This window comes from Salvia hispanica, chromosome 4, assembly GCF_023119035.1.
Source record: "Salvia hispanica cultivar TCC Black 2014 chromosome 4, UniMelb_Shisp_WGS_1.0, whole genome shotgun sequence".
In the NCBI taxonomy this organism is placed as follows: domain Eukaryota; kingdom Viridiplantae; phylum Streptophyta; class Magnoliopsida; order Lamiales; family Lamiaceae; genus Salvia; species Salvia hispanica.
The window spans coordinates 18,824,628-18,848,429 of record NC_062968.1 but is presented as its reverse complement, the minus strand read 5'-3'; the positions used below and the strand labels follow the sequence as shown (position 1 = coordinate 18,848,429).

General features: G+C 36.9%; 3 protein-coding genes across 5 annotated transcripts; all 3 read right to left on the bottom strand.

Annotated features, from left to right (window-relative positions):
* Positions 1-5: 5 nt before the first annotated feature.
* Positions 6-13,388, bottom strand: LOC125221977 (kinesin-like protein KIN-12D). Of its 2 annotated transcripts, XM_048124344.1 has the most exons (37): positions 13,175-13,388; positions 12,380-13,055; positions 12,116-12,271; positions 11,964-12,047; positions 11,684-11,803; positions 11,472-11,585; positions 11,295-11,387; positions 10,997-11,157; positions 10,832-10,906; positions 10,646-10,733; positions 10,504-10,562; positions 10,299-10,362; positions 10,137-10,202; positions 9,866-10,048; positions 9,331-9,435; positions 9,007-9,242; positions 8,849-8,918; positions 8,714-8,767; positions 8,531-8,566; positions 8,366-8,445; positions 8,199-8,280; positions 6,310-8,019; positions 5,829-6,221; positions 3,039-5,525; positions 2,715-2,944; positions 2,543-2,630; positions 2,362-2,436; positions 2,042-2,272; positions 1,849-1,947; positions 1,612-1,686; positions 1,486-1,544; positions 1,298-1,409; positions 1,098-1,208; positions 811-981; positions 644-709; positions 423-542; positions 6-297 (listed from the first exon to the last, which is right to left on the bottom strand). In XM_048124344.1, the coding sequence occupies exons 2-37, from the start codon at positions 13,052-13,054 to the stop codon at positions 151-153; spliced, it is 8,775 nt and encodes a 2,924-aa protein (XP_047980301.1). In that variant the 5' UTR covers position 13,055; positions 13,175-13,388; the 3' UTR covers positions 6-150. The 2 variants fall into 2 exon arrangements, with proteins under 2 accessions (XP_047980301.1, XP_047980300.1); XM_048124343.1 differs by having other exon boundaries at positions 12,380-13,388.
* Positions 13,389-20,179: 6,791 nt separating this feature from the next.
* Positions 20,180-21,794, bottom strand: LOC125219635 (jasmonate-induced oxygenase 2-like). The gene is made up of 3 exons (XM_048121662.1): positions 21,127-21,794; positions 20,710-21,037; positions 20,180-20,636 (listed from the first exon to the last, which is right to left on the bottom strand). The coding sequence occupies exons 1-3, from the start codon at positions 21,594-21,596 to the stop codon at positions 20,382-20,384; spliced, it is 1,053 nt and encodes a 350-aa protein (XP_047977619.1). The 5' UTR covers positions 21,597-21,794; the 3' UTR covers positions 20,180-20,381.
* Positions 21,795-22,151: 357 nt separating this feature from the next.
* Positions 22,152-23,710, bottom strand: LOC125218753 (jasmonate-induced oxygenase 2-like). 2 transcript variants are annotated; one of them, XM_048120494.1, is made up of 4 exons: positions 23,295-23,710; positions 23,150-23,168; positions 22,607-22,937; positions 22,152-22,516 (listed from the first exon to the last, which is right to left on the bottom strand). In XM_048120494.1, exons 1-4 carry the CDS (start codon positions 23,611-23,613, stop codon positions 22,262-22,264), a joined length of 924 nt encoding a protein of 307 aa, XP_047976451.1. In that variant the 5' UTR covers positions 23,614-23,710; the 3' UTR covers positions 22,152-22,261. The 2 variants fall into 2 exon arrangements, with proteins under 2 accessions (XP_047976451.1, XP_047976450.1); XM_048120493.1 differs by having other exon boundaries at positions 23,150-23,700.
* Positions 23,711-23,802: the final 92 nt, after the last annotated feature.

Sequence of the window (23,802 nt, the reverse complement as noted above, 5' to 3'; positions counted from 1 at the left end):
ATGAATTTGGAGCAAGATCGCCAATGATCACTTGATATACATATATTCATATATGGGGTATGAATATGATCAATATACAAAATTTGTATATTTATTTACAGAAAATACAGACACAAATACAAAATGCTCTAACTAATTCCGAGTATCAGTTCATCGATCAAAGGAAGAAAGAAATGGAGTTTGAGATGCTCGCTTTCTTTCTGGGCATGCTTCATCAGTCCTTGAGCTTGCTGCTGCTGGTGAAGAAGTTTGTGGCATCAGCTCAGACAATCTGATTCTTTCCTCTGAGATTCGTACCTAGAGAAACAAAAAAAGGGGAATACAATATGAACATACCATATTCATAAAACAAAGATGTGCAAAATCCAACTACAAGATGAACTTTAACAAAAACCATCAGCAAAGATGGCACAAATACCTACCTTGAGTTTAGCATCTTCAAGTTCCATTTCAAGGGCAACAACCCTATTTGTAAGTTTCTCAAGTGCTTCTTCAGCCACAGATATGCCTATCCCAGAAGCTGGTCTAGTTATTCCAGCAGCCTGCCATTTCAAGTCACAAGAACGAGGTAAATCATGCTGCTGGATTTGCTTCAATGGTAAAAGGAAGAGATTTAGAACTTTAGACAAAGAATTAATCATACCTTTAATACGGAAGTACACAATCCTAGTAACTTCTGAGCTAATTGAAGCCTCTCCTCATCAGTTTCCTGTTTCAAGAAAGGAACTGAGTATTAGAATAGGCTCCATTTTATCTGTATGTGTATCTGTGTTTGCTTCATTTGAATAGAACTTTGCGTTCCATGCTAACCTTCAACTTCTTGTGCAATAGCTGCTCCTCATCAAAATTAATGTAGGCATTTCTTCCATTTGCTACACGGAATTGAGCTAGCTCTTCCTTCACACGTGAAAAAATAGCCTCTGTCTTGTGCAGCTTGTTGCTAAGTTCTTCATTTTGACATCGTAGAGAATTGTTTTCTTCCTGTGACATTCCCAGACATTCACATTATATTTCAGTACATATGTGCAAATGTGTAAGTATATTCAGATTTTCATTACAATTACTCGTACTTTATAAGAGAGTCAAAGAGTTCTTGCCTTAATTTTTGCATGGTGATGGATGCGCTGTTGAATATTTTGCTGGCCTGATAACTTCTTGATCTCACCCTCAAGTTCCATCACCCTCTTCTTGTGAATAGTATTTTCTGTCTGAGAAAACCACAGGCGGAATATTAAATAAACTAATGAAATGTGGAAACTTGGCCTTCTTGAGTAATATTACAAAACAAAGCTTCTACCTTCAACATCTCATTTTCAGTTGCAAGCCGTTGATCTTGTTGTCGTAATTTTTCCAATGCAACATGCGCAGCCATTAGTTCAGCCTGTTTTCTCTCGATCTCCTCTAGCCATCTAAATTTTGATGAAGCAAGTGTAAGCTAGCGACTAAGTGAGAATATATCTTATAAGTGATTCGACATGTCATTACCCATTACGCTCTTTAAGGAACTCATTTATCTGCTGCTTTAGACTAACAACTTCCTGGTCCTGAAAAAGTAACTCAGTCAAATATTCATCTTCTAAACATGACACTGTAAATTGAGAAAAAATTTACCTTGACATCAGCTTCAGCGTTATGATGTTGAGCATCCTCAATTAATGAGTGAATCTGCTGATTATCCACTAAATTCTGGCAGATACAAACATTATTAATGAGTTCACATTGTCTCAACAACTCCCCTATGCATGACATGTTCAATTAATCTGTGCTGAGACGCATTTATCCTCTTCTTTATGATAAGGCAACACACTTTGGAACAATTTATTCATGATTGCCAGAATGCAAACTTACAGCATAGTTCTTCATATTCATTTTTACACCGAGTAAATCCCGAATCACATCATGAGTCATACTCTCTGTGGCAGCCAGTCTTGCCTTAAGCATGAATATCTGGACAGAAAGAAATGTATTTCAGGTGTGGTAAGGAACACTAAGTAAAGTTGTTAGGTTTTGAGGGAGGGGGGTTTATTCCCGGGAAAGCTACCTCTTTCTGTCTGCTTGCAGCTAGACCCTCAAGTTCCTCTATTCGTTGTCTTCCCTCCTCGTCTTTCTCAGATTTGATTTGTTGAACTAAGCCCAAACCTATGCATTTAAAAGGGGATCCTGAGCCTCTAGGCTTTGAAGGAATTTTCTCCATTTTGTTTGATGATGAACTTGAGCTAGACGCAGGAACTTCGGATTTAACTTGCTCTACCATAGCTTCCAATGCCTTGAACTGATTTGATCATTTCATATTAGTATCCTCTTTATGGGAAGGACATTCCTATATCTTTTAAACAAACATGTTTTGAGAATTAGACCCACCTTTTGCTTGTATTCACTAGCCTGTGCCTCTGCATGCAAATTTAGCTCGGATATATGAGCTTTACATTGGGATATCTGTCCAGGAGAAGTATAATCAAATTAGAATTTCGAAAGTTATGAGGAGTAATACATTTAACTCAGAAATTTGGTATATAATCATATAAAATATTATGGAAATCACCTCAGCATCTCGAGCAGCTATTTCAGTTTCAAGAAGCTGAACACGTTTATGTGCCTCCTGAAGGTTCTTCTCTTTTTCTTCTAGACATCTGAATACATTAACTTTAAATACTTAGTGATGATTTAAAATAACTAGCAATATTTACAGGCTCAAGCAAAACTTTTGGTCAAACCTTTTTACATCAGAATCATCGCTTCTGACTTTCTGCATGTGTTCTTTAAAAGCAAGAAGCTCTAGCTCAAGTTCCTCTCTCTGTAATCGTTGCCTCTCAGCTTCTCCTTTGACAAGATCAACCTTTTGCTCGAGTACATTTATAGTACATTCTAGCTCTTCAATGGACCGTTCTAATAGTTTCACTTCTTCTTCCTTTTCCTCAGCATGTACTTTGTGCGATTCAGCTATCTGCCATTAAAAAACCAAAACATATCAATACATATTAGAGAAATGTACCCTGAGCAGCAGCTATTTAGACAATAGATATGAGGACAGATTTTACCTCTCGAGCCTCAGTAGCTATTGCTTCATTTTCTTCAGCAAGAGATTGCGCCATCTCAAGTTCTGTGGTCAAATTATAAACTTTACTGTCCAATTCATCTCTCTGACTGGTGACAGTATCCAAGTTGATCTTCAATGATTCAGCATTTTTATTCAGACTGACAAGAGCCTCGTCCATCTCAGCAACTTCCAACTCTAAGTTCTCAATTTTGATCCTTGCCTCCCCTAATTCTTTCTCCATGGAATTTCTTGCATCAATGGCATCTTGAGAAACGGCCAAGAGCTCGGCATTTTCTTGGGATAGTGAATTTATTCTCTGATTTTCTTTTTTGAGTTCCAGTTCACGAGCAGATATTCTGGCTAGCTCCGCAGCAACTTCTTCCAGTTCAAGCGACCTTAATTCAAGATCTTTCTCTAAAGCCCTTAGAGAAGCAAGCAGGCCATCTTTGTCGTCTTTCTCATCTTTACTGTTGGAAGCAGATTCCTGCAGCAAAGTCATGTCAAATAACAGCCCCTTGAGAATATCATCCTTTCTAGACAACTCTGTGTGGAGAGCGAGAATTTCAGAATCCAACTGGTTAGAAAGATTCTCCACATATTGGAACTGGTCGATAAATATGCTTCCCCTGTCCATTTCATGGTCTATCTTCTGAAGCATATCTTCTATCTCAACGAATTTCTCCTTAATTACATTGAGGATATTGCAGCCTACTTTTTCTACATTTTCAGCCAAATCAATATTCTGCAAACTTCTTACATTCATAGCATGGAGGCATTCAGACTCTTTAATCTCTTTGAGGCTCAATTCACGTCTCAAACGTGTGTGCTCTTCTTTCAAGGCATTGACTTCACCCAGTTGCCTTTCCAAATCCTGGATTCTAATGCACAAGTCATCTTGAACAGAATCTTGAGAAAGTTCAAGGTTTCTGATTTGCACCCTGGCCAAAGTTAGATCTTCCTCCAACTTGGCAATGGTATTCTCCAACACTGAAACATTATCTTGTAGTCTCAGATTTGCAACTACAGTGCTGTGGGTGTTTCTAGCTGAAGCTTCAAATTCAACCTTCCTATCCTCCAATTCCTGATGTAGTACTTCATAGTCTGCCTTACAGTTGCTTAGATGAAGCAACAGGCTTTCATTCTCTTTCTCAAGGCAGCTCATTCTGCCATGTTCTTCATCTCTCCTTGCCAGCTCAATTTGGAGTCTCTGCGATTCCATATCCTGCAGACAGATATCGTTCTGTAGATTTCGTATTTGCTGCTGAAGTTCAGAGATACGACTACAAGATATTTCCATAGCGAATTCCTTCATCCTAACATCTTCGGCTAATTTTTCATTCCTAGATTCCTTATCATGCAGTATCAATTCACTGAAAGAAGCATCTAAGCTCATAAACACTATTTCCTTCTTAAAATTTTCAAGGACTTCAAGGTTACTAACTAAAGCATCGTTTGCATCTTCTTTCAGGAGACATATCTGCTTTAACTCATCTGAAAGAATTAAAAGTTCAAAATCTTTTGCCAACGATTCTAGCAAGAAATTTTCCTCTTGATACTGAAGTAATTCATCTTTTTCCTTCAGTAGTTTTTCCTGGTCCATAATAGAAGCCAGTGCTTGTTTGTTGCTGAGATCAAGCTCCTTCATTAGCATGGTTAGTTCGGATCCAATGTCATTCGACCTTTGCAGCATCACCTCCTCCTGATACTGCAGATCCTGTATCTTTTTTTTGAAAGAGGTAAGTTTAAGAGTGACTTCCCCAGTTTCATCAACTTTACTTGATATGCGATCAAAACCTGTCTTGATATCTGATAGCAACTTGCCTTTCAAAACTCTGCACATTTCAAGCTCCCTTCTTGATCTAACATTGTGCTCCCGAAGTTCTGAAATAGTGGAGTTTGACTCACATAAACCATGGTGCAGAAAACCATTTTCTGCATTTAGTCCATTCGCAGTTTCCAAGAGAATTCCCATGTGGCATAGATGCAACACAGATACAGCACAATCCTTGGAAATAATCTCTGACCAGACCTCCTCTAGCAATTTTCTAATAGATTCAGTCGATTCACGAATTTGATACTTCATGCTGAGGAAATCTGATGCCACAGACATCCACTCTTCCATCGAAGTGGACTGGACTTCTAAAATGACATCCTCAAGTTCAGAAATCATCCTCTTCATGATGACAAAATCAGCGTCATACCTTTTCTCCAGTTCCACATAATTCTGATTCATCAGATTATTGGACAGTTTCAGGCTTTGGATTTCTTCCTTGAGTTTCATCATCTCAGTGCTAAATTCATTTTCCTTTGCTTTTATATCATGAGCACTAAGCTTCAAGGCTTCATTAGCTATCACCAACTCATTTATCATTATGTCTGCTTCTTTCACTGTGTCCTGGACCTCTTCAAATTTCTTAAGAATGCATGAAGCTTCAATGGTTTTCTGAGCAGCAACGAGTTTAGCATCATCAAGCTCATCTTCCAGTAACTGCAAAATGGGATCCAAAGACTTAGTGGAACTGTGGAAGAGGCTGTGAGTCCATAATATATAATCATACATGTGGTGCCATTAGTAGAAAGACTATTTGTTCTATTTATAATAGATTTTCCCTTAAATTCAGTCAATAGACTCATAGTCACTGCTTAGATGTTACTGAAGTGCTGTGAGGTTGTTAAAGTATGATGGATTGTGATATACAGATATTCACAAAGCAGAAAAAACACTAGAGAAGCATGATAATCACAGTGCATATAAACTCTGAAAACATAGACTATGAACTAAACATCCTACCTCTGTTTGCCGGAACCATGAATCAAAAGATTCTTGTACTGCTTCTTCCATTCTCCGTATCTTACCATCTACAGCACTTACTTTGAGCTCAAATACACCTTCAAAATTATTTATTGCGTCTCTAAAGACAATTGTCTGATTTAGAAGAGACTCAATGCTCTTCTGATTACATCTTTCAGACGCCAAAATTTCTTCTTTTTCAGATTGCATTTTATCCATCTGGGCTTGCACTTCTTTAAAACTTTTAAGGGCACATTTTATCTCTTTCTTCAAGAGAATTATAGCAGGATCGCTCCCGATTGAGCTATGCAAAGTAATTTCAGACTCAGTTTCCACACCACCATTATTACCAGACCTTACATCATTGAAATCTTGCACTATTCTTGTACCTGTCTGCAGCAATATGAAACTAGTCAGTTAGAGATTAAAAAAAAAAGTTGAGGCTCTATGGGAAATTTGAATAATATCAACATTTACATACCCGAGATTCACATGCATCACTAGCAGAACAGATAGGCATCTCTGATTCTTTATCTTTCTGAGGAGATCCACTCTGCATTTCATACTGATTCATCCATAACTTTAGTGATGAGACCCCAGAATGTAGTTCCTGAAGTTGTTCCCTGGCTTCAGAAATTTTATGTTCTTCATTCTTTTCCAGATTTACCTCTAGATTTTCCCTCAATTTTCGTTCTTCAGAGAGTTCAAGAGTCAGTTTTGCACAATATTCCTCTGATGATTCTAGTTTCTTTTGGAGAGAGCAAGTCAATCCATTTGCTTCATCTACTACTAAAGCCTGATTTTGGAGATATGAATCTTTTCTGGTCATGGCTTCTTCAAACTCTCGAATCTGAAGCTCCTTATCTTGCAGCGCATTGTGATAGTTAGAGTTCAACTCCGACAATCTGTTCACAATAACCAAAGCAGCTGTTGCACAAGATGATGCTGTTTTGAGCTGATCCTCTCCATGCTTAATTATGTTCCGGAGATCTGCCACAGTGGATGTCTTATTATTTAAGTCGGATGTTAAAAAGAGAATTTCTTTATCCTTCTCGCTGCACTCTTTCTGATGAGCCTCAGTCATAACCACTGTTGCCCCTCTAAGAGACCTCAGCATGCGCTCCAAGTCATCTTTTCTGTCAACCGCATCCTTTAAAAATTGATTAAGCTCGGTAATAAGTAACTCCTTTTCAAATACATATTGTTTTATTCTTCCAAACTGTTGAGAGATCAAACTTCTTTTATGATGGAATGATCTGGAGATAAGATCAGTCTGGTCAGATGCATCATTAAGAGCTGTACTCCCATCAGCGAGAATACCTTCAATTTCACCGGTAACTGAATTCCATTCTTCAGTCAGTATTCTCAATTGCTTTTCTTTGTCTTCAAGCAATTCAGAATATTTTGCATTGTCTTCATTCCTTGAACGTAAATTTTCCTCCATAATCTGCATTTCAGTTTGAAGTTGGGCAAACCTGTCACTTGTTTCCATCTCCTTCATTTTACTCTCATGGACTTCCTGTTGAAGGCCAGAAAGTTCTTCTTGCAAGCAAACAATCACCTGTGCAGTTTCCCCCTCTACTTGCTTTCGAACTTCCTCCATTTCGTCCTGATCAGACGCTTGATATGCAAGATCATTTTGATACATAGCATTCATTCTCTTAGCCATTTCAAGAGATGCATGCATCTTCTTCAACTTCAGTTCTAAAGGAGAGACATCCTTCTCTGAAGACTTATACAATGAGAGATCATTGAGCTCTTTACAAGATGCTTGATTCTTTAAATAAGAAATTTCAAGCTCCTTCTCCTTTAACTTTTCTTCAAAACGCTCATTATTGCTTCTGAGATCTTCTATCTCATTAATGGACTGAATTTGTTCAGACTCAAGAGCTTCAACAACCATTTTTGCAGTATTGAGCTCTTCCTGCAGTTTTTCATAATCTTTAGTGACTGAGGCAACCATTTCCTTTGAGAACTGTAGTTCTTGGTATAGAGATTTGGCTGTTTCCACTTGTTCTGAATGGTACAGCCTCTCCTCTTCTATAATGATTTTCAGAATATCCAGCTCCAGTTGTAAATCCATGATGCCTTCTGCACTCATCCGGAGACTCCGACATGTTGTTCCATCTTTCTCTCTCCCATTGGTCCTTGTTTCCTGATCAGAAGAAAGAGGAACTTCTACTATGGGTTCCTGAAATAAAGACACGTATGTTAATTAAATAACTGAAATGTAGCTTCACTACTGAGGTAGATTCATATTTGAGCAATGACAATTAGATCACCTAATGAAACATCGATATAAAAGGAAGATTCTTTGTTATTTCTGTTCTTTATCTTAGTTACACTAATATTGGCATCCTGTTACAGTACCTTAATAACTTCTGTGCTGCAATCATGTTCTTGGGAATAAATAATTTCAGCATTTGATGAAGCGCGCAACTCTTCAATTTCTCTGCAACAGATTAGCATAAGAACATGACTTAAGAAGTGAGATCATAATGGCTAGAGGAAATCTAGATATGAGTCTAATGAGTCACCTATGGAGCTTGGTATTTTCTTCCAGGATACTGTTAAGCTTGATCTTGCTTTCATTTAGGTCAGAAAGAGTTTTCTGTAACTGTAAGACAAATTTATATTAAGGAGCATGATTTATGGTAAACTTTAAAGCATAAGCTTAATGTTAGATATAAGAGAAGACAAACCTCCTCTTGAAGCAAGCCATTTTCGTTATTTGAATCCTGTTGCAGAATAGAAACAACAATATTAAGGTTTCTGAAGAATTTTACTTAAAAATGGTTTTCGAAGAACCGATTCACTCAATCTTAGTTATAAACTAGCTTGAGCTTGAAAACAAGATTTATAGAGAGAGGTTCGCGGTATGTCACCTTCACTTTGAGGTGATTAGATTGCTTGAGATTACCATCGAGGAAGAATGCAAGCTGTCATAAAAAATAAAATCAGTTATTAGAGGTTACTCTTTCAGAAGTATAAGACATGAGACAGTTTTGTAGTCAATATACCTGATTTCGTAGTTCAGATACTTCATTTATCAGCATTTCTCTCTCCCCTTCTCCGTAAAAATCTTGAAACCTGAATGATCCACAACAGAATTTTCATATATGAAATGAAACAAGTGTTTAAAATAACCTAATAAGACATAATGATTAGCAGCACGTACTGCCGAACTTGATCTAAAAGCCTAATATTTTCAGCTGCAAATCGTGTGACTTCAGGATTTTTGTCAAGTCTTGACTGCAGGAGCTGAATTTCTTCAGAAAGTGCATTGTTTTCTTCCCTTAAATAGTCATCTGCTGACATCAAACCACCAACAAGAGACTCCATTCTTTGAATTTTGTCTTCTCTAAACTTTAACATCATTTTTGTGCACCTAGTGTCCTCTTCCCTTTGACTAACCTGAAAAGCAATGTGTTAAAGAAATTAATCAGTTTACACTCTTTTAAACTGATGCTAGTTGAAGCACAAAAAGAGGGGTGAAATATACAAGGCGGTTCAACTGCTCAATCTCAGCTTCATATTGAGTTACTGATGTTTCTGCCATCCTTTCCCTCCTTAGGGAACCAGCAAGTGTAGTTTCCAAGGATTTTAACTGTAACAAAAACGACAAGGAGTAGGAGAGCATCAGTTATGCATAAGCATACACAGACTGAAGAAACAGAATCATGAGCATCAACATTGATATCTGATACTAATGTCAGAGATTAAGGAAAAAAGAAGCAAATTCAAAACCAACATAGTATAAAAGTTAACAAGTTCCAGACCATTGTGACAAATCTATTCAATCTAACAAGAGATATCATCTGGAGAAAGGTTGCAATGGGCATTGTTGTCTTGCATAACTCTTGAAATCAGGGGTATAGAACATGATTTAGTGCACTTAAGACATGTGAGACAAGTTAATGATTCCACAAGAACATGTGTCAAATACAAAACTTATGCTAATTCATATCCTTAAACTTAGTTCCGGAATTCTGAAAGGGACAATACATTCTTTTGCAAGATAGTGAGGCACTTCTAACCTGTTTACTAGATACTCTGATAACTCCCTCAGATTCATTTCCAAGTAAATTTCCCATGTGTGTCTGTGAAATTCCTCCTCCATTTGAATCATCCTCTTCATTGATTTTTGAGTCTAGATCATTGGCAGGGCTAAACAACAGTGAACGATTTACCCTTTCACGTTTGAGGGCAGACAGTTCCTCCTGTTAAATGAAAAATTATAAGTTTAGTTGTAAAAAAAATTGTCAGACTGATTTCTGTACAGTTGAAACCATATGAAGCTAGTTTGACCTTCAACAATAGTATCTGATGTTTCAAAGCAACAACATCTCCAGATAAATCTTCATTGATGATAGCCTGTATCATGAAAAATATGCCGAAACAGCATGTATAAGCATTATTCATTAACGTCCAAAGTGACCTACTTTTTTCTGTGGGTGCAAAGAAGCTTACATTGTTCTGAATCAGTTTTGCTCGTTGAGCGAACTTCAATGTATTCAAGGTTTCAGCTGCAGAGCTGTAGATGAATTGAGATTTAAGATTCATAGCAGACAAAAGAAAGGGACAATTGAAAATTTAAACCAAGTAACCAACACACAAATGCTTCTCGAGATATGTAAACAAGGAAAATGGTAACTCCAGAAAGTTGATATTTTACCAGATAGATGGGCTGACATTAGCTATTATCATTGTTTTTGAGTTTCCGCCAAGAGAGTCCTGTTATTCCATTTCAGTTAAGAACCATAGGAGAATATTTTGTACACTTTGTGATAATTAGAAAATACAAACTAATTCTTCACCTGGAGGAGAAATGTCAATCTTGAATCTCTATAAGGAACATGTCTTGGTCTTCCATGTGCTACATCCACTAAGACCATAATCACGTGGCTGAAAAGCAAGAAGAATATTCATCCGTGTCAAAGCAAAAGGAAGACGAAAAAAAACAGAAATATCCTATTTTAACATGCTCAAAAACAGTATAATACCCTAGCGTTGACAATGATTTATTGATACTTGCAGCTTCTTTCAGGCGCTCTCCCTCAGCACCGGAGGACTTTTGCCTGTTGGGAATCGCAACATTAAAATGATATACAGTTTTGAGCCAGAATTCATTACTCCACCAACATTCAGTTAAAAAAAATACTTGATACCTTTCAGAACCAGCAAGATCAACGAGATTCAGCCTGGCGAAACGGAAGTTGGTCGCAGAGTCCTTCTCCCACTTACTTTCAATCACACATGTAAAAACACTGTGTGAACGGCTGCTTTCTCTGTTCATGTTTGTCGCAGCAACTCTCCTATTTGATGCACCCTGAGACAGACACGAAAATTAATTCCTAATTACATGCTGCAGAAAGCATTCACGAGGATGCAAGTATACATCCTTAAAGAAAGTGTGAAACATAACAAATTAAAAGGCATAAAATAATACTAGGAGTATATGATTACCTGAGTCAAAAGCTGCAGAATGTCTCCGACCGTGTGGACTTCAAATTCTGATAGATTTTCAACATACACGCCTTTTTTCATGTCCTCGCGTAACTTATACAAAAGAAAAAAAGTCATTACCAACTGCATTCGTATAATATCACACGGGGAAATCAACCTATTGGAGAGTGGAAGTACCATTAAATTTGAGGATGAAGGATCAAGAAGGTCAGTGATTTGTTCATTGTAAATCTCAAGAAAAGAGCATTTGCAAATGTACTTTAGTTGCTCATCTCTACGGCTTTCTTCTTCCTATAATGAGAAGGCATCATTTCAATTTCTTGTATCAGGAAGCAACTTTCACACACACCAAAACATCAAAAGAAATAAAGTAAAACAATCATGGTTACCGCTCTAATCCTGGCAAATAAGAATTCAAATATGCGAGGCGTCATTCCCCGGTTGGTGCTAGGCTTGATTTCAAGGTCATCAATCTCGCCAAGCATTGTATGAGTCTTCCCACTACCCGTCTACATGTAGAAATATTATAGTGAGAACTAATACTGAGTAAGAGAACAATATTTGATACAGTTCAACCAGAAGCATAGTTTGGCAGCAAATGATTCAAGAAAGTAGACAGACTCACAGACCGGACCATCAGAAACAGAAATGTGTATGTTAAAGCATTACCTGTCCGTATGCAAACATGCAGCTATTGTACCCAGACAAGCAATTCTCTACCATGGGCAAGCCAACCATCCTGAAAAGTGTTTCCTACATATAAAAAGCATTAGTCAACCATTTCCATCACCAAATTCATTTGTAATCAATCAATAATAAACCTGGTCGATTCCTTCACATGCTACATGATCAAACATAAACCGCGTCTCAGGCTGCCCGATCCAGGTTATGCTTTGTGCAGTCTCCTGCTTCAAGCATCTACTGAAACCAAAACTGCTTTTCTCCATGTTATTCAGTGGCCGTACACGAATCAAGACCTGAAGATTCAAATTTTTAGAAGATAATCAATCAGTAGCATGAAATTAGGCAGAATATCAATTGACAAGCATTCTTCAACAACACAACTGGAAAGAGAAGTAACTTACTTGCACATTGTGTTCCATCCAGAATGAAGGATCTTCTTTGAGCTCGAAATAAGGGACTTCGACAGTGTTAACAGCAGTTGTTGTGTTACAAGAGCTCGGGATCCCTTTAGACAATGCAGCATAGTTCCCCATCCTGGCACTCATGTTGCTGCATACTGTCCTAGAACCACTAGGCATAGAAAAACCCGGATTTGGAGGCTTGCTCACGCTCTTAGTAGGCGTGGACTGAAGGGAATTACACTCTGAATAACTCAAGGTACCTCTGGCACCTGTCCTCGTAGAACATGGAGTATTCGCATTTGATGCTACTCGGCCATCCTCCTTTAGCTCCACAGCAGCATCATTTGATGGATTCTCACTCTTCTGAGCCCAATTGTACCGAGTTCTCGACATTGCCCCATATTTCTCTGGTGTGCGGAGGGGCATTGATGTATCTGAATATTTCCATTTTGCCTTTGCTGGAGTTCGGTCAGCTCGAGTAGGCCTGTTGATATCCTGATCTGGAACGCTCTTCGGGATCCGTGTCTCCGGAATTGCATTGAAAGGAGGCCGTGAGGGTTCTGTGCTTATCTGAGGGTTCACCGAATCCCTAGAATTCGGAGGCACATTCTCGACTTCCTCTGCATTAGCGTTCTTGGCCGGATTGCGGCGCAAGAATTTGAAGTCCCTCAACATTCTACCGTAACCCCCACAGAGAAAAACGATAAAACTAGGGCAGGAATAAGCGCTCTATTATACTAAAAGCTCAAAGATTGAACATTTCAATTCAAATTAAAATTGAGCGGCGAATCCAACCTGGCAGAGGAAGTGAGGAAAAGGATTCCAGCACGGTGAAAGGTTGTAATTGTTTCTTCTGGTTGTGAGATGAGAGAGAGATAAAGAAATCTGTTTCCTGCTGAGATTAGTGATTGCTCCTAGAGAAAGTATCGATTCAAATTCACCACTACTAATTTCATCCCATTTGAATTAGATACAAATGCAGAATTCTCTCTCTCTCTCTCTCCCTCGAGTGGGGATCTCTCTCTCAGTGAGCGACTACTGTTGGGAAAATTCAAATTTTGTAAGGAGGAGCTAAGATGGACGGCTAGGATGAGATCGAAAACGCAAAAGGGGCAACGATGAACGGCTGAGATGAGATCGCGCTCTGGGGTTTTGAATTTGAATTGGGGTATATTCGGAAAGACGGCAAAGGTGTGAATGCTAAATTATTTAATTATGTTATTATAAACGGCTACTAATTTTAAATTTTGTCGAGCTGTGGACCCTTTCTTGTTCGAATTTGAATTATCAATTTAAATCATATTCCCAATAATTCATAAATAAAAAGTCATAAATAACTGAAAAGATGTATGCTTTTATATATTTATGATTAAAGTCTAATTTTGGTCCAGTACATTTGCTCTAAAATTCTTTTTGGTCTCATGCATTAAGTTTGTGACATTTTGGTCCCTAAAATATTGTTTTGGTACATTTTGGTCCCAAACAAGGTCACAAACTCAATGTATGAGACCCGAAAAGAATTTTATGAAAATATACGGGATCAAAATTGGACTTTAGTCCTACATTATGATAAAGTTATTAAATTGATCAAACATTTTGACTGTTAATATTAATAAAAAAAATAGTTATTTTAGACCAAAACAATATGTTTGGGACTAAAAAGTACCAAAACAATGTGTTAGGGACCAAAAGATCACAAACTTAATATAAGGGGTCAAAAAGAATTTTAAGACAAATGTAAGGGACCATAATTGGACTTTAGTCTATATTTATTTAATCCCCGCTTTATACTCTAGTTTGAAAATAAAAATATTAACTTTAAAAAAATTCATAAATTTGTGTTCATTGAATAAAGAAGGACATTTATATCTGTCATTTCATATATTAAGATATAGTAATGCTTAATACAATATATAGAAGTCTACACTATTCAAGATAGCAAATTAAATATTTTCCTTATTGGCTCAAACTTTAAAATCAGATACTATATGTTTGTTTATTGTATACAAACACTCCTATTTTATCAATACAATCTGAACAAAGAGATATTATTAATCAAGACAGTATAGCCAATATGGCTTGTAAGTTGTAATAGGTCAAACTATATTATAATCATGGAGTATTAACTTTGCAACACAAAAGTCAAGTGACTATTTACCTTACTCGAGTATGAAAAAAAGTCACCTATTTGCTACAAAGGCAAATTTGAAATTTTAAACATCATACAGGCTTCTAGAAGGTTACATGCCTGTACCTATATGCAGTTCAATCCTAAAGGATTGTTAATTGAATGCAATTTCAAAGGTTGAAAAAGATTATAAATGCAATAATTTGTTATTGCATTTCTCATACATTGGTCTCATGTTATATCCATTTTCAATTTCTTACTACCTTTTATACTCCTAGTAGAATTGTATCTCATGTTATAGTAGAATGACATGCTGCGAGACTTTCTTAAGTGGCGATCATAATTGTGAGGGTAAACAATATCTCACATTAACTCTACTCATTAATTATTGAAATATTCACCAGTACTAGTTAATAATGGATGCAAATTCATACCAATTTATTAATTATGTGTTAATTCTCGTGTCATTCTAAATATTTTTATTTATGGGATGAATAGAATACGAGAATAAGTCATCAAAAGCGCGAATGGTAAGATATTGATTTTACTTAACTCTTTGTAGAATTAAGTATTATTATGATATTTTATCGCGACTCAAGGAATTACAAAGAAGATCACCAATACTACTATATGCTAAATCTCCTTTTGGACAACTTTAGATTTTTGGTTACACTCAATAGTCGGTTAAGCGTCATACATTGTAACTCTCAATTAAATGATCTTATGATCTCAAGCGTCCTCTCTAATTAATTTTAAGTTTTTCAATCTTATTGATCTATTGCATTATCTATTCTATCTAGCATACTACTACTCTTTCGATTTTATAGCATACTACTAAACCATCCAATAATTTGTCAAAATCAGACACACTGTCACATAGTAATAAATACATAAATTCTAGGTCTTGATATAAAAAATGTTATCCCTGAGTAACTAATAAGAAATCCTAGAATTCTAAAGTTTAGTAAGCCAAGAACAAGTAAACAAAAATATTAATTACTCCCTCCGCCCCGATTAAGTGTCACTCTTTGATCGAGCATGAGTTTTAAGAAATGTAAAAAATGTTGGTTGAAAAAATTAGTGGAATGTGGGTTCTATATTTTTATATTGATTTTATAATAAAATGTGAGTGAAGTGAGTTAGTGGAATGTGAGACCTAAGAGCATCCACAATAGAAATCGGCCAGCCATAGGCCAGCCACTCTCTCTCCCTGCCACGTCAGCAGCACTAAAAATCCACCTGCCACGTCAGCATTTACTCAAATAGGTCAGCCATAGGCCACCGCAATAAAAATAATTCAAAACAACTACATTTACGGAATTAAATTTACGAGACATATACGGAAAAATTCATTAATTGCATTAAAAAAAAGTACATTCATTTAAAAAAATAAATTACATAAAAGTAAAAAAACTATCGCCGTACAGTCTTTCGTGCCCACAACTCTTTAATTATATCCTTTTGGAGTTGAATATGAGCATCCACTTGGCGCATGTCGATATATTCCTGGAGGCGGCCGACTTCATCGAGAGGTACCCCATGTCGTACGCTAGGGGTGGCCGTTTCCGTGGCTTGGTCCGGCTTCATCGTCATTGGCCCAACTAGTCAGTTGTACGCCTTCGTCTTCGACGATCATGTTGTGCATGATAATGCGACGTACATTATATCGGCAACGCATTTGACATCCCACAAACGCGTTGGACCCTTAATTGCCGCCCATCGAGACTGGAGCACACCAAATGCGCGCTCCACGTCCTTGCGCGCCGACTCCCGTCGTTCCGCAAAGTAGGCCTTCTTGTCATCCGCCGCGTGCCTAATCGTCTTCACAAAGACAAAGCAAGAGAGTAATAAACACAACTTGGTGTCTTCAGTCTTCTTCTTCTACGTCTTTACATGCAACATCTTTGCTTCTATACAAAAAGTGTCTCTTTTGGGTTTGGTTGGGCAAGAAAATGACTTTACGAACGTCGGTCACCCTAGATAGATGTCATCACCGAGACATTACCCCCTATTTTAACGACATCCATTCATTGTAAATGTATTGTCGAAGCTCTAGCTTAAATAACGTCTTTTAAGATGTTCGAGTGATTAGGGATGTTTACGCCGCATCGATTAACTTAATACTAATGAACCGAATTGATAGAGTTCTTATATTTGGGCCTATGGGCCAGCACTTTGAGGATTTTATGTCAATAATGTCCTAATCTTAAATAATGTTGGCAAATTAAAATTTGATTAATAAACTCCCATTACATTATACAAATCACAAAAGTGCAACAGGCCAAGTTATTTTATTTGCAACTATGATCAAATGACAATCATGACAAGCAAAGATTCGAATCAATTTAAACTAAAGACTCCATTTACATTCTCCAATAGGATTGCCCTAAGCATGCTTGCTTGTGTACGGGCCAACAATAAAATTGAAATAAAATACAGTAGTATATTTTTGTATTATAGTGAAGAAAGCAATTTTTGTTTCCTATGATCCAATCATGCTCTTTTATTAATATTATATACCAGCTAGATCATAATGGATAAGATCCATATTTAAAAAATCCACGATATATTTGTGTATAGGCAATAATTGTATCATGACAATGACATACGAACCTGTCATGATTAATGAATGGTCCTAATGTAACACTTTAGTGAATTAAGTAATTTAAATCGAACCACTTTTACTATTGATCGGGCAATGGTTGCTTTCACTCTACCATTTGTTAAAGCGTTCTTTTTCAAGTAGTGATTACGAATAAAAGAATAAAATATATCGGTTAGGTTTGAATCAACCATGCAAATAATACGTACTAGTGTATGATTTAATTTATTTTTTCTCTTTAAAAGAGTAATTTAATTTCAGTAGTACACTCAAACTAATCGTATCAATAATTCACTATACTATAGTATTATTTTTTGTTGCAGCTAAACATTTATTGGCAAATGATATTATGTGATAAATAAAAATGAAATTTTAAAATCAAATTATTGGCAAATTAGTAAAGATAGTCCAATTTCACTTTTTATATTAAAACTCTTTTCATAAAAATAATCATATTTTTCTATTTTGATCATTGCACTAAAACTAGTATTTATCCATTCATGATAAACAAAAATTAATGGATTATATCTCATTTTTTCACTAATGATATTTAATTAATTAATTTCCTATTTCTTTTATTTTTTTAATTATATACTACTTTCGTCCACCAAAAATAGACATAGTTGTGTATGATACGAGCACAATTGGTAAAGGAAGAGAGAAGAGGAAAAAGTAAGAGAGTAATTTTAATGGATTGTGAAATTCACATTATTAGCACTCCGTATTTTAATATTTAAAACTTTCTATATTTACAAATTGGTCAAATTTTGGTGGACGACCCAAAATGTTAAAAGTAGGAGTATATTTTTTTTGGATGGAAGTAATATTAAATTTTGTGATGTGCGCTATCAAAATTATTTTTTAGGAGAGAATACATTTTTTCATGTACATGAGTAATAGTTGTGGGTAGATTAAGGAAACATAACACTCTCTTAATCAAGCTATTATATTTTATGCTATTAGTATTTTTTTCCTCCTTTTTAATTTTTTAAAAATAAGATTAATAATGGTTCCAGTTTCATACATGGTGGTATTATCATATTATGGTATCGTGCCTTAAGTCTTGATTGATAAATTAGTAAAATACACATTGTTATTTTTGAATTATTTCATTTTGATCTTATTTATAGCTAAACATATATATTCACACCTAATAAACAAATTTATTTCAGTAATAAGATAATTGAAATTAAGAAGAGCATGAATGTATGAAAGCAAATGGATTACTTTGCCTATAGCTCTTCATTTATAATCGCACGATCACAATTAGACAATTCTGATAGAAACCATCCGCATGTATGAACTAGAAATAAAATAATCTGTGTATTTTAATTAAATATATGGCCAAAGTTAATTTTCACATCTAATATTGCATTTTATATATACTTCATCTTTCATGGTGACACGTTTTATGTATTACGACATTAACACTCAGAAAACACGGTCTAGAATTTTCTAAGATATTTAGGTTATCCTTTTCCTGCATTAATTACATATATAAACTCAAATAAAAACATGTTATATATATATCACGATTTTAAAAATGATCAATTCTATTTCAACCTAAAATTGATACAAATTGAAAACACCGAGCTAAAATTGATAAATTGAAAAGACAGATATAATTGACACAATTATAAATAAAATCGTTTACCATCAAAGGACGTGATAAAATCACTTAAAATGGGGATAAATTCGAAGGTTAACCAAACAAAAAATATAAAATAATAGTACCAGTCCTATCTAGTCAGCTTGAATATACATAGATCTCATTTGTGATGGCGATCTTTTCATATTTGATCATACTATAATTAACAAAAAAATAATGTTCCCTGTCTATTAAATAATACAATAAGCCAAGATGGCAGTATGACTCTTTCAATTTACCCCTTGGGGTCTCGAAAAGCCACACAAACACAACGCTTTATTTCCAATCTCATCCATTCCGAAAAACCTATAACTACAATTATATATATTCACATTTTGTGAATGGAAAAGTAGGATCACAAAAAAAAGAGAAGAAAAAAACAATATTTCTAAAAAATCTTACAGCAATGGTTATGAAGAGGCTGGAAATATGCTTTGGATTGCTGAAGTCGATGGCGCAGTTTATGTTCGATTTTGTGTATTCGGTCAGCTTTGTGGTAAAGCAAACCAATTCTGCTCTTCTTACAAACGGCGAATACCCAATCACCTCAGTTCCATATGTCGGCATTCTTGCTTGAATTTTGTCGTCTCAACGCAACACAGAGAAGGAAACTGCTTGTATATATAGTTAATTGAAATTTCATTGCTTTTTCTTTTGTTTTTTCCATTGCTTTTGTGAAGCAATAAAGTTTTGTAGTGAGAATTTTTGTTTTGCTTATGAAATACTAATAAGTACAAGAATTATTCATTTCTGTAGCTCGATCAGATTTGTACCATGTGTTTTGATGAATGGAATTGGACTCCTCTTTTCCATATAATTACTAGCTCGAGTGCGAGTTTTATCGGGATAAAGTTTGGGTCGGGGAGCCACGAGCCTGACTTAATATCAATGGCTCGGGGTTGGTGAATTGAACATATTTGAGTTTTTTGGAATCATATAGTCACTTAATATTGTGGATCCAATCTAACATAGATAGGACTGTATAAAATCTGGAGTTTCTTTTTTCTCGTTATTGTGAGAAATCATCTATGAGTCATCAATCAAGTAATAGGCTATGATCCTGATTGCACATTAATTTGATATTGTACACGCCAAGTTACACTAATTTGTTTTTGGGTCATTGCTAAAAGACCCGATTTTGAATATGTTTATGCTTAAATTAATGACATGATAATATAGCCGAACTTCCAAGAAAACTACTCTTTCCCAAACATAATTGAATTGGAATCATAACCTCACAAGATAACAATTTGATGAGTTATGGAAGTTTTTGAATAATTCAGTGTATGATGATCTGGTTTCAAGAAATTCATGTTGAAAGTGGTAGTATATACTTTTGGCATATCCTCAGAATCATTGAGGAACATATAGGCTGCTGTCTATGCTAAAACATTACTTAACAGGAGTACTTTAATCTGAAAATAGTTAAAAAGTGATTCATTGATCTTGATGGTGAATATCAATCCATTTTCTGATAGGAGGAAGTGCAACAAAGAGTATTTAAATTCTTGCTAAGCATACATACATACATAGATATGAAAATTCACTCTGAAAGATTCTACTCAAAGCACAACTTCTTCAATGAGAAAAACACACAAACTGATAAGGTTGAGATATGCCTCTCCTAAACCTTGAAATGGTGCACTTGAATGTTCTCAGAGGTAAGCTTCTTGAAGTTGCTAAGCTTCCGCGTCGCGTAAAACTTCCCCCAGCTGTAGCCCTTGTACTTGGAAGGATTTTCCTCGTCTACCAACTCATGCAGTGGCTCCACCCATACATAATGTGAAGGATTCAAGAAGAATGGAACTGAAAACCTCTCCTTCTCAGAGTTCACAGTCACTCTGTGCTCCACACTCTCATACTTATCATTGCTCCAAACCTGCCATATCACAAACAAACATACATACACATACTATAATCCGACTCCATTGATGCGCGCAGAGATAGGGTACCTGGATTAGGTCTCCCACGTTTACAATATAAGCATCGGGGATAGGTTTGACGAAGATCCACTCTCCATCTGTCTTCCTCTTCACCTCAAGCCCTCCAACGTCGTCTTGAGCCAGAACTGTCATGGCACCGGCATCCTTGTGCCTCCCGAGCCCCAGTGCTAGTTGAGGAGCAGGGCAGGAGGGGTAGTAGTTCAGCCTCATGAAGCTCGTCTGCTCTTTAAAGAAGCCATGGAATCGATCTTTTTCCAAACCTAAGCTCAGTGCTATTAGCTCTAGTAGCTTGTGAGTTAGCTTCTGCATTTCTGCAGCATATTCTTGGCATATCTCCCTGCATCAGGAAATACATGTTGAGTTAATCTTTCATCTTTTTTTTTATCGTTCGAAACAAGAAAGAAAGAAGCTGAGTTTTGAAGTTGCCTTAAATCTGGAGGAGACTGAGGCCATTGACTGGTCAGTTCTCTGAGCTCCTTGTCATCCGGCTCGTCTGAGGCGTATATGACCGTAGGATTCTCTATTGTGCAGTCGAAGATCTCCTTCCAGTCCCGGACGCTCTTGGTGATCTCCAAGTCTGAATAGCCAAAAATGTTGGCCTCATCTCTGCTGGTCTTCTTCTTCTCCTCCTTGGGGAGAGCAAAGAACTCTTTTGATGCTGTCTCAATTCTTTGTCGGACTTGTGAAGGAACCCCGTGGTTGATGACCTGAAAGAAGCCCCATGTTTTGCAGGCATCACCTATCTCAGACACTAGATGATCGAGGGTAGATGATGCATCAGGTTCTTTGGAGTTCAATGTGGAGAGATCGATGAATGGGATACCTTCGGCTTCAAGAGTCCCTGGCTTAGGCTGGTGTTCTAGGGATTGGATGAAGTCAGGATCTACTTCTCCCATGGCTGAGATTGTCTGGTTTGTGTTTCTGTTTTGCTAACTCATTTAAGGAAGTCTTGGCTGCAGAGTGTCTTCTTTTTTTGCAAGTAAAGTATGGTACAAGTAACTAATTAGTGCAAGTTTTTGTACTAAAATTCAACACCTAGCATCTACTTCTGTGAAATTGATGAATTCTTCACTTTCTTGTAAGTTGTTTTTGTCCATTTCATTTTCATCACCTAACAAAGTTCAAGAATTGTGATCAATAATAGAAAAGATGAGAAAGAACAGAGAAATTAACCCTTTTGTTGACTGCAACAAGATACTAACTAATAAACAATCTTGGCCAATATTTTTCTTCATTTATCATTTTATGGTTAGGTGATTCAATGCCAAGAATTTAATGGCAAAATGTCACAATCTGGTAAGTCTATTTCCCACATGGACTACAATATCTTCACAAGTGATATTCATGAATCATGACCAGCTCATGATTTAATCAAGACTCATATTCACCATAAGATTTGATCTTAAGAAACACATTTTCAACATCATTCCACGCAGATTTGAACTTAAGACGCAAAGGAAAGTACTGATTTTTATTATGGTTCGACTATTGAGTGCAAGAAACCACTCTTTCCAAGCAAAATACATATAAGCAAACCACCATATGCAACAGAGAAACTTTATTAGTTCTTGTAATGGTATATCTGAACATTCTCAACATGGAGCTTCTTGAAATTACTGAGCTTCCTTGTGGCAAAAAACTCCCCCCAACAATAGGCTCTGTACTTTGCAGCATTCCGCGAGCTCAGCAGCTCGTCCAGTGGCTCCACCTTGGTATCATGAGTAGGATTCATGAAATATGGAATCGAAAACCTCTCCCTCTCCGCGTTCACCTTCACCCTATGTTCCACACTCTCATACTTATCATTGCTCCAAACCTGCACCAAAATACACCAACCATAGTCATAATCCAAAGACTCTCTACTATTTCATTCTCCATTATTTCCATGTTGTGGGAGACTATATACCTGTATTATGTCACCAACATTGACAATATACGCATTAGGCGTAGGATGGACAAGAATCCACTCCCCATCACTTTTCCTCTTAACCTGTAACCCTCCAACCTCATCCTGAGCAAGAACCGTGAGTGCCCCGGCATCCTTGTGCCGGCCCACCCCCAGAGCCAGATCAGGAACCGGGCAGGGCGGGTAGTGGTTAAGCCGGATGAAGCTGGTTGTCCCACCCTCGAAGAAGCCCTTAAACCGGTCTCTCTCCAAACCTAAGCTCAATGCTATGAGCTCTAACAACTTGTGCCCCAGTTTTTCCATCTCAGCACCATACTGCTGGCACACCTCCCTGCATCACATCACATCAAAATATCAATGAAAATGGTTCATAATCAGAACTTTTCTTAAAGTCAAAACACAGAACTATATCAATTCATAAACATATTAATATCAGTTGACATCGCATAACATATCAGTTTCTGACACAATATCAGTTTGCTGATTCATGAATATCAATTTCTATTGAAGAACTGCAAACTGATTATACATAAGAGTGCATACTTCATCTGAGGAGGATTGTGAGGAGGCCACTGATTCCACATCTCTCTGTGCTCGTGATCATGCGGTAAGATCATGGGCTCTTGCAGTGTGAAATCGAAGACTTCCTTCCAATCTCTCACGTTTTTTGTGTGCTCGGTGTCATAGTATCCCAGAGGCTTCACCTCGTCTCTCGCTACCTTCTTCTTCTCGTCTTTCTGCATAGCGAAGAATTGCTTTGAAACGAGCTCCATCTTCTCCCTGAGATGCAACGCCACGCCATGGTTGATCACTTGGAAAAACCCCCAGTCCTTGCAGGCCTGGCCGATTTGTGCCACTAGACTCTCGAGGGCGCCCGGGTCAGGCTCCTGGGCGGCTAACGGGGAGAGGTCGATCAACGGGACGTTGTTGGCCTGCACGGATTCGGGTTTAGGCCTGTGCTCCGGGGCCTGGATGAAGGCAGGATCTATCACTTCTAGTGCTCCCATGGTTTGCTACGATGACGATCAGCTTAATTGGTAAGAGTGGTTCAATACTTAAAAGGTAGCGAGTTGATGACAAAGAGTAACGGAAGATTTAATGAAATACATTGAGTGATTGAACCTAGACAAGATGTGGCATTGTGGCCGCATAGTATTGTTTTCAAGTTGGATTCATTTGCTGCAGAATTTACTACA

Bases quoted from the DNA above. Each gene is read 5' to 3' on its own strand.
- LOC125221977 (XM_048124343.1), bottom strand. From the start codon at position 13,054: ATGTTGAGGGACTTCAAATTCTTGCGCCGCAATCCGGCCAAGAACGCT. The intron at 11,804-11,963 runs GTAATGCTTTAA...TTCTACATGTAG, and splicing joins GCATGTTTGCATACGGACAG to ACGGGTAGTGGGAAGACTCA. The intron at 9,243-9,330 runs GTATATTTCACC...ATTGCTTTTCAG, and splicing joins TTGAGCAGTTGAACCGCCTT to GTTAGTCAAAGGGAAGAGGA.
- LOC125219635 (XM_048121662.1), bottom strand. From the start codon at position 21,596: ATGGGAGAAGTAGATCCTGACTTCATCCAATCCCTAGAACACCAGCCT. The intron at 21,038-21,126 runs GCAACTTCAAAA...TTCCTGATGCAG, and splicing joins CAGTCTCCTCCAGATTTAAG to GGAGATATGCCAAGAATATG. The intron at 20,637-20,709 runs GTACCCTATCTC...GTGATATGGCAG, and splicing joins ACGTGGGAGACCTAATCCAG to GTTTGGAGCAATGATAAGTA.
- LOC125218753 (XM_048120493.1), bottom strand. From the start codon at position 23,613: ATGGGAGCACTAGAAGTGATAGATCCTGCCTTCATCCAGGCCCCGGAG. The intron at 22,938-23,149 runs GTATGCACTCTT...GATGTGATGCAG, and splicing joins CACAATCCTCCTCAGATGAA to GGAGGTGTGCCAGCAGTATG. The intron at 22,517-22,606 runs GTATATAGTCTC...ATTTTGGTGCAG, and splicing joins ATGTTGGTGACATAATACAG to GTTTGGAGCAATGATAAGTA.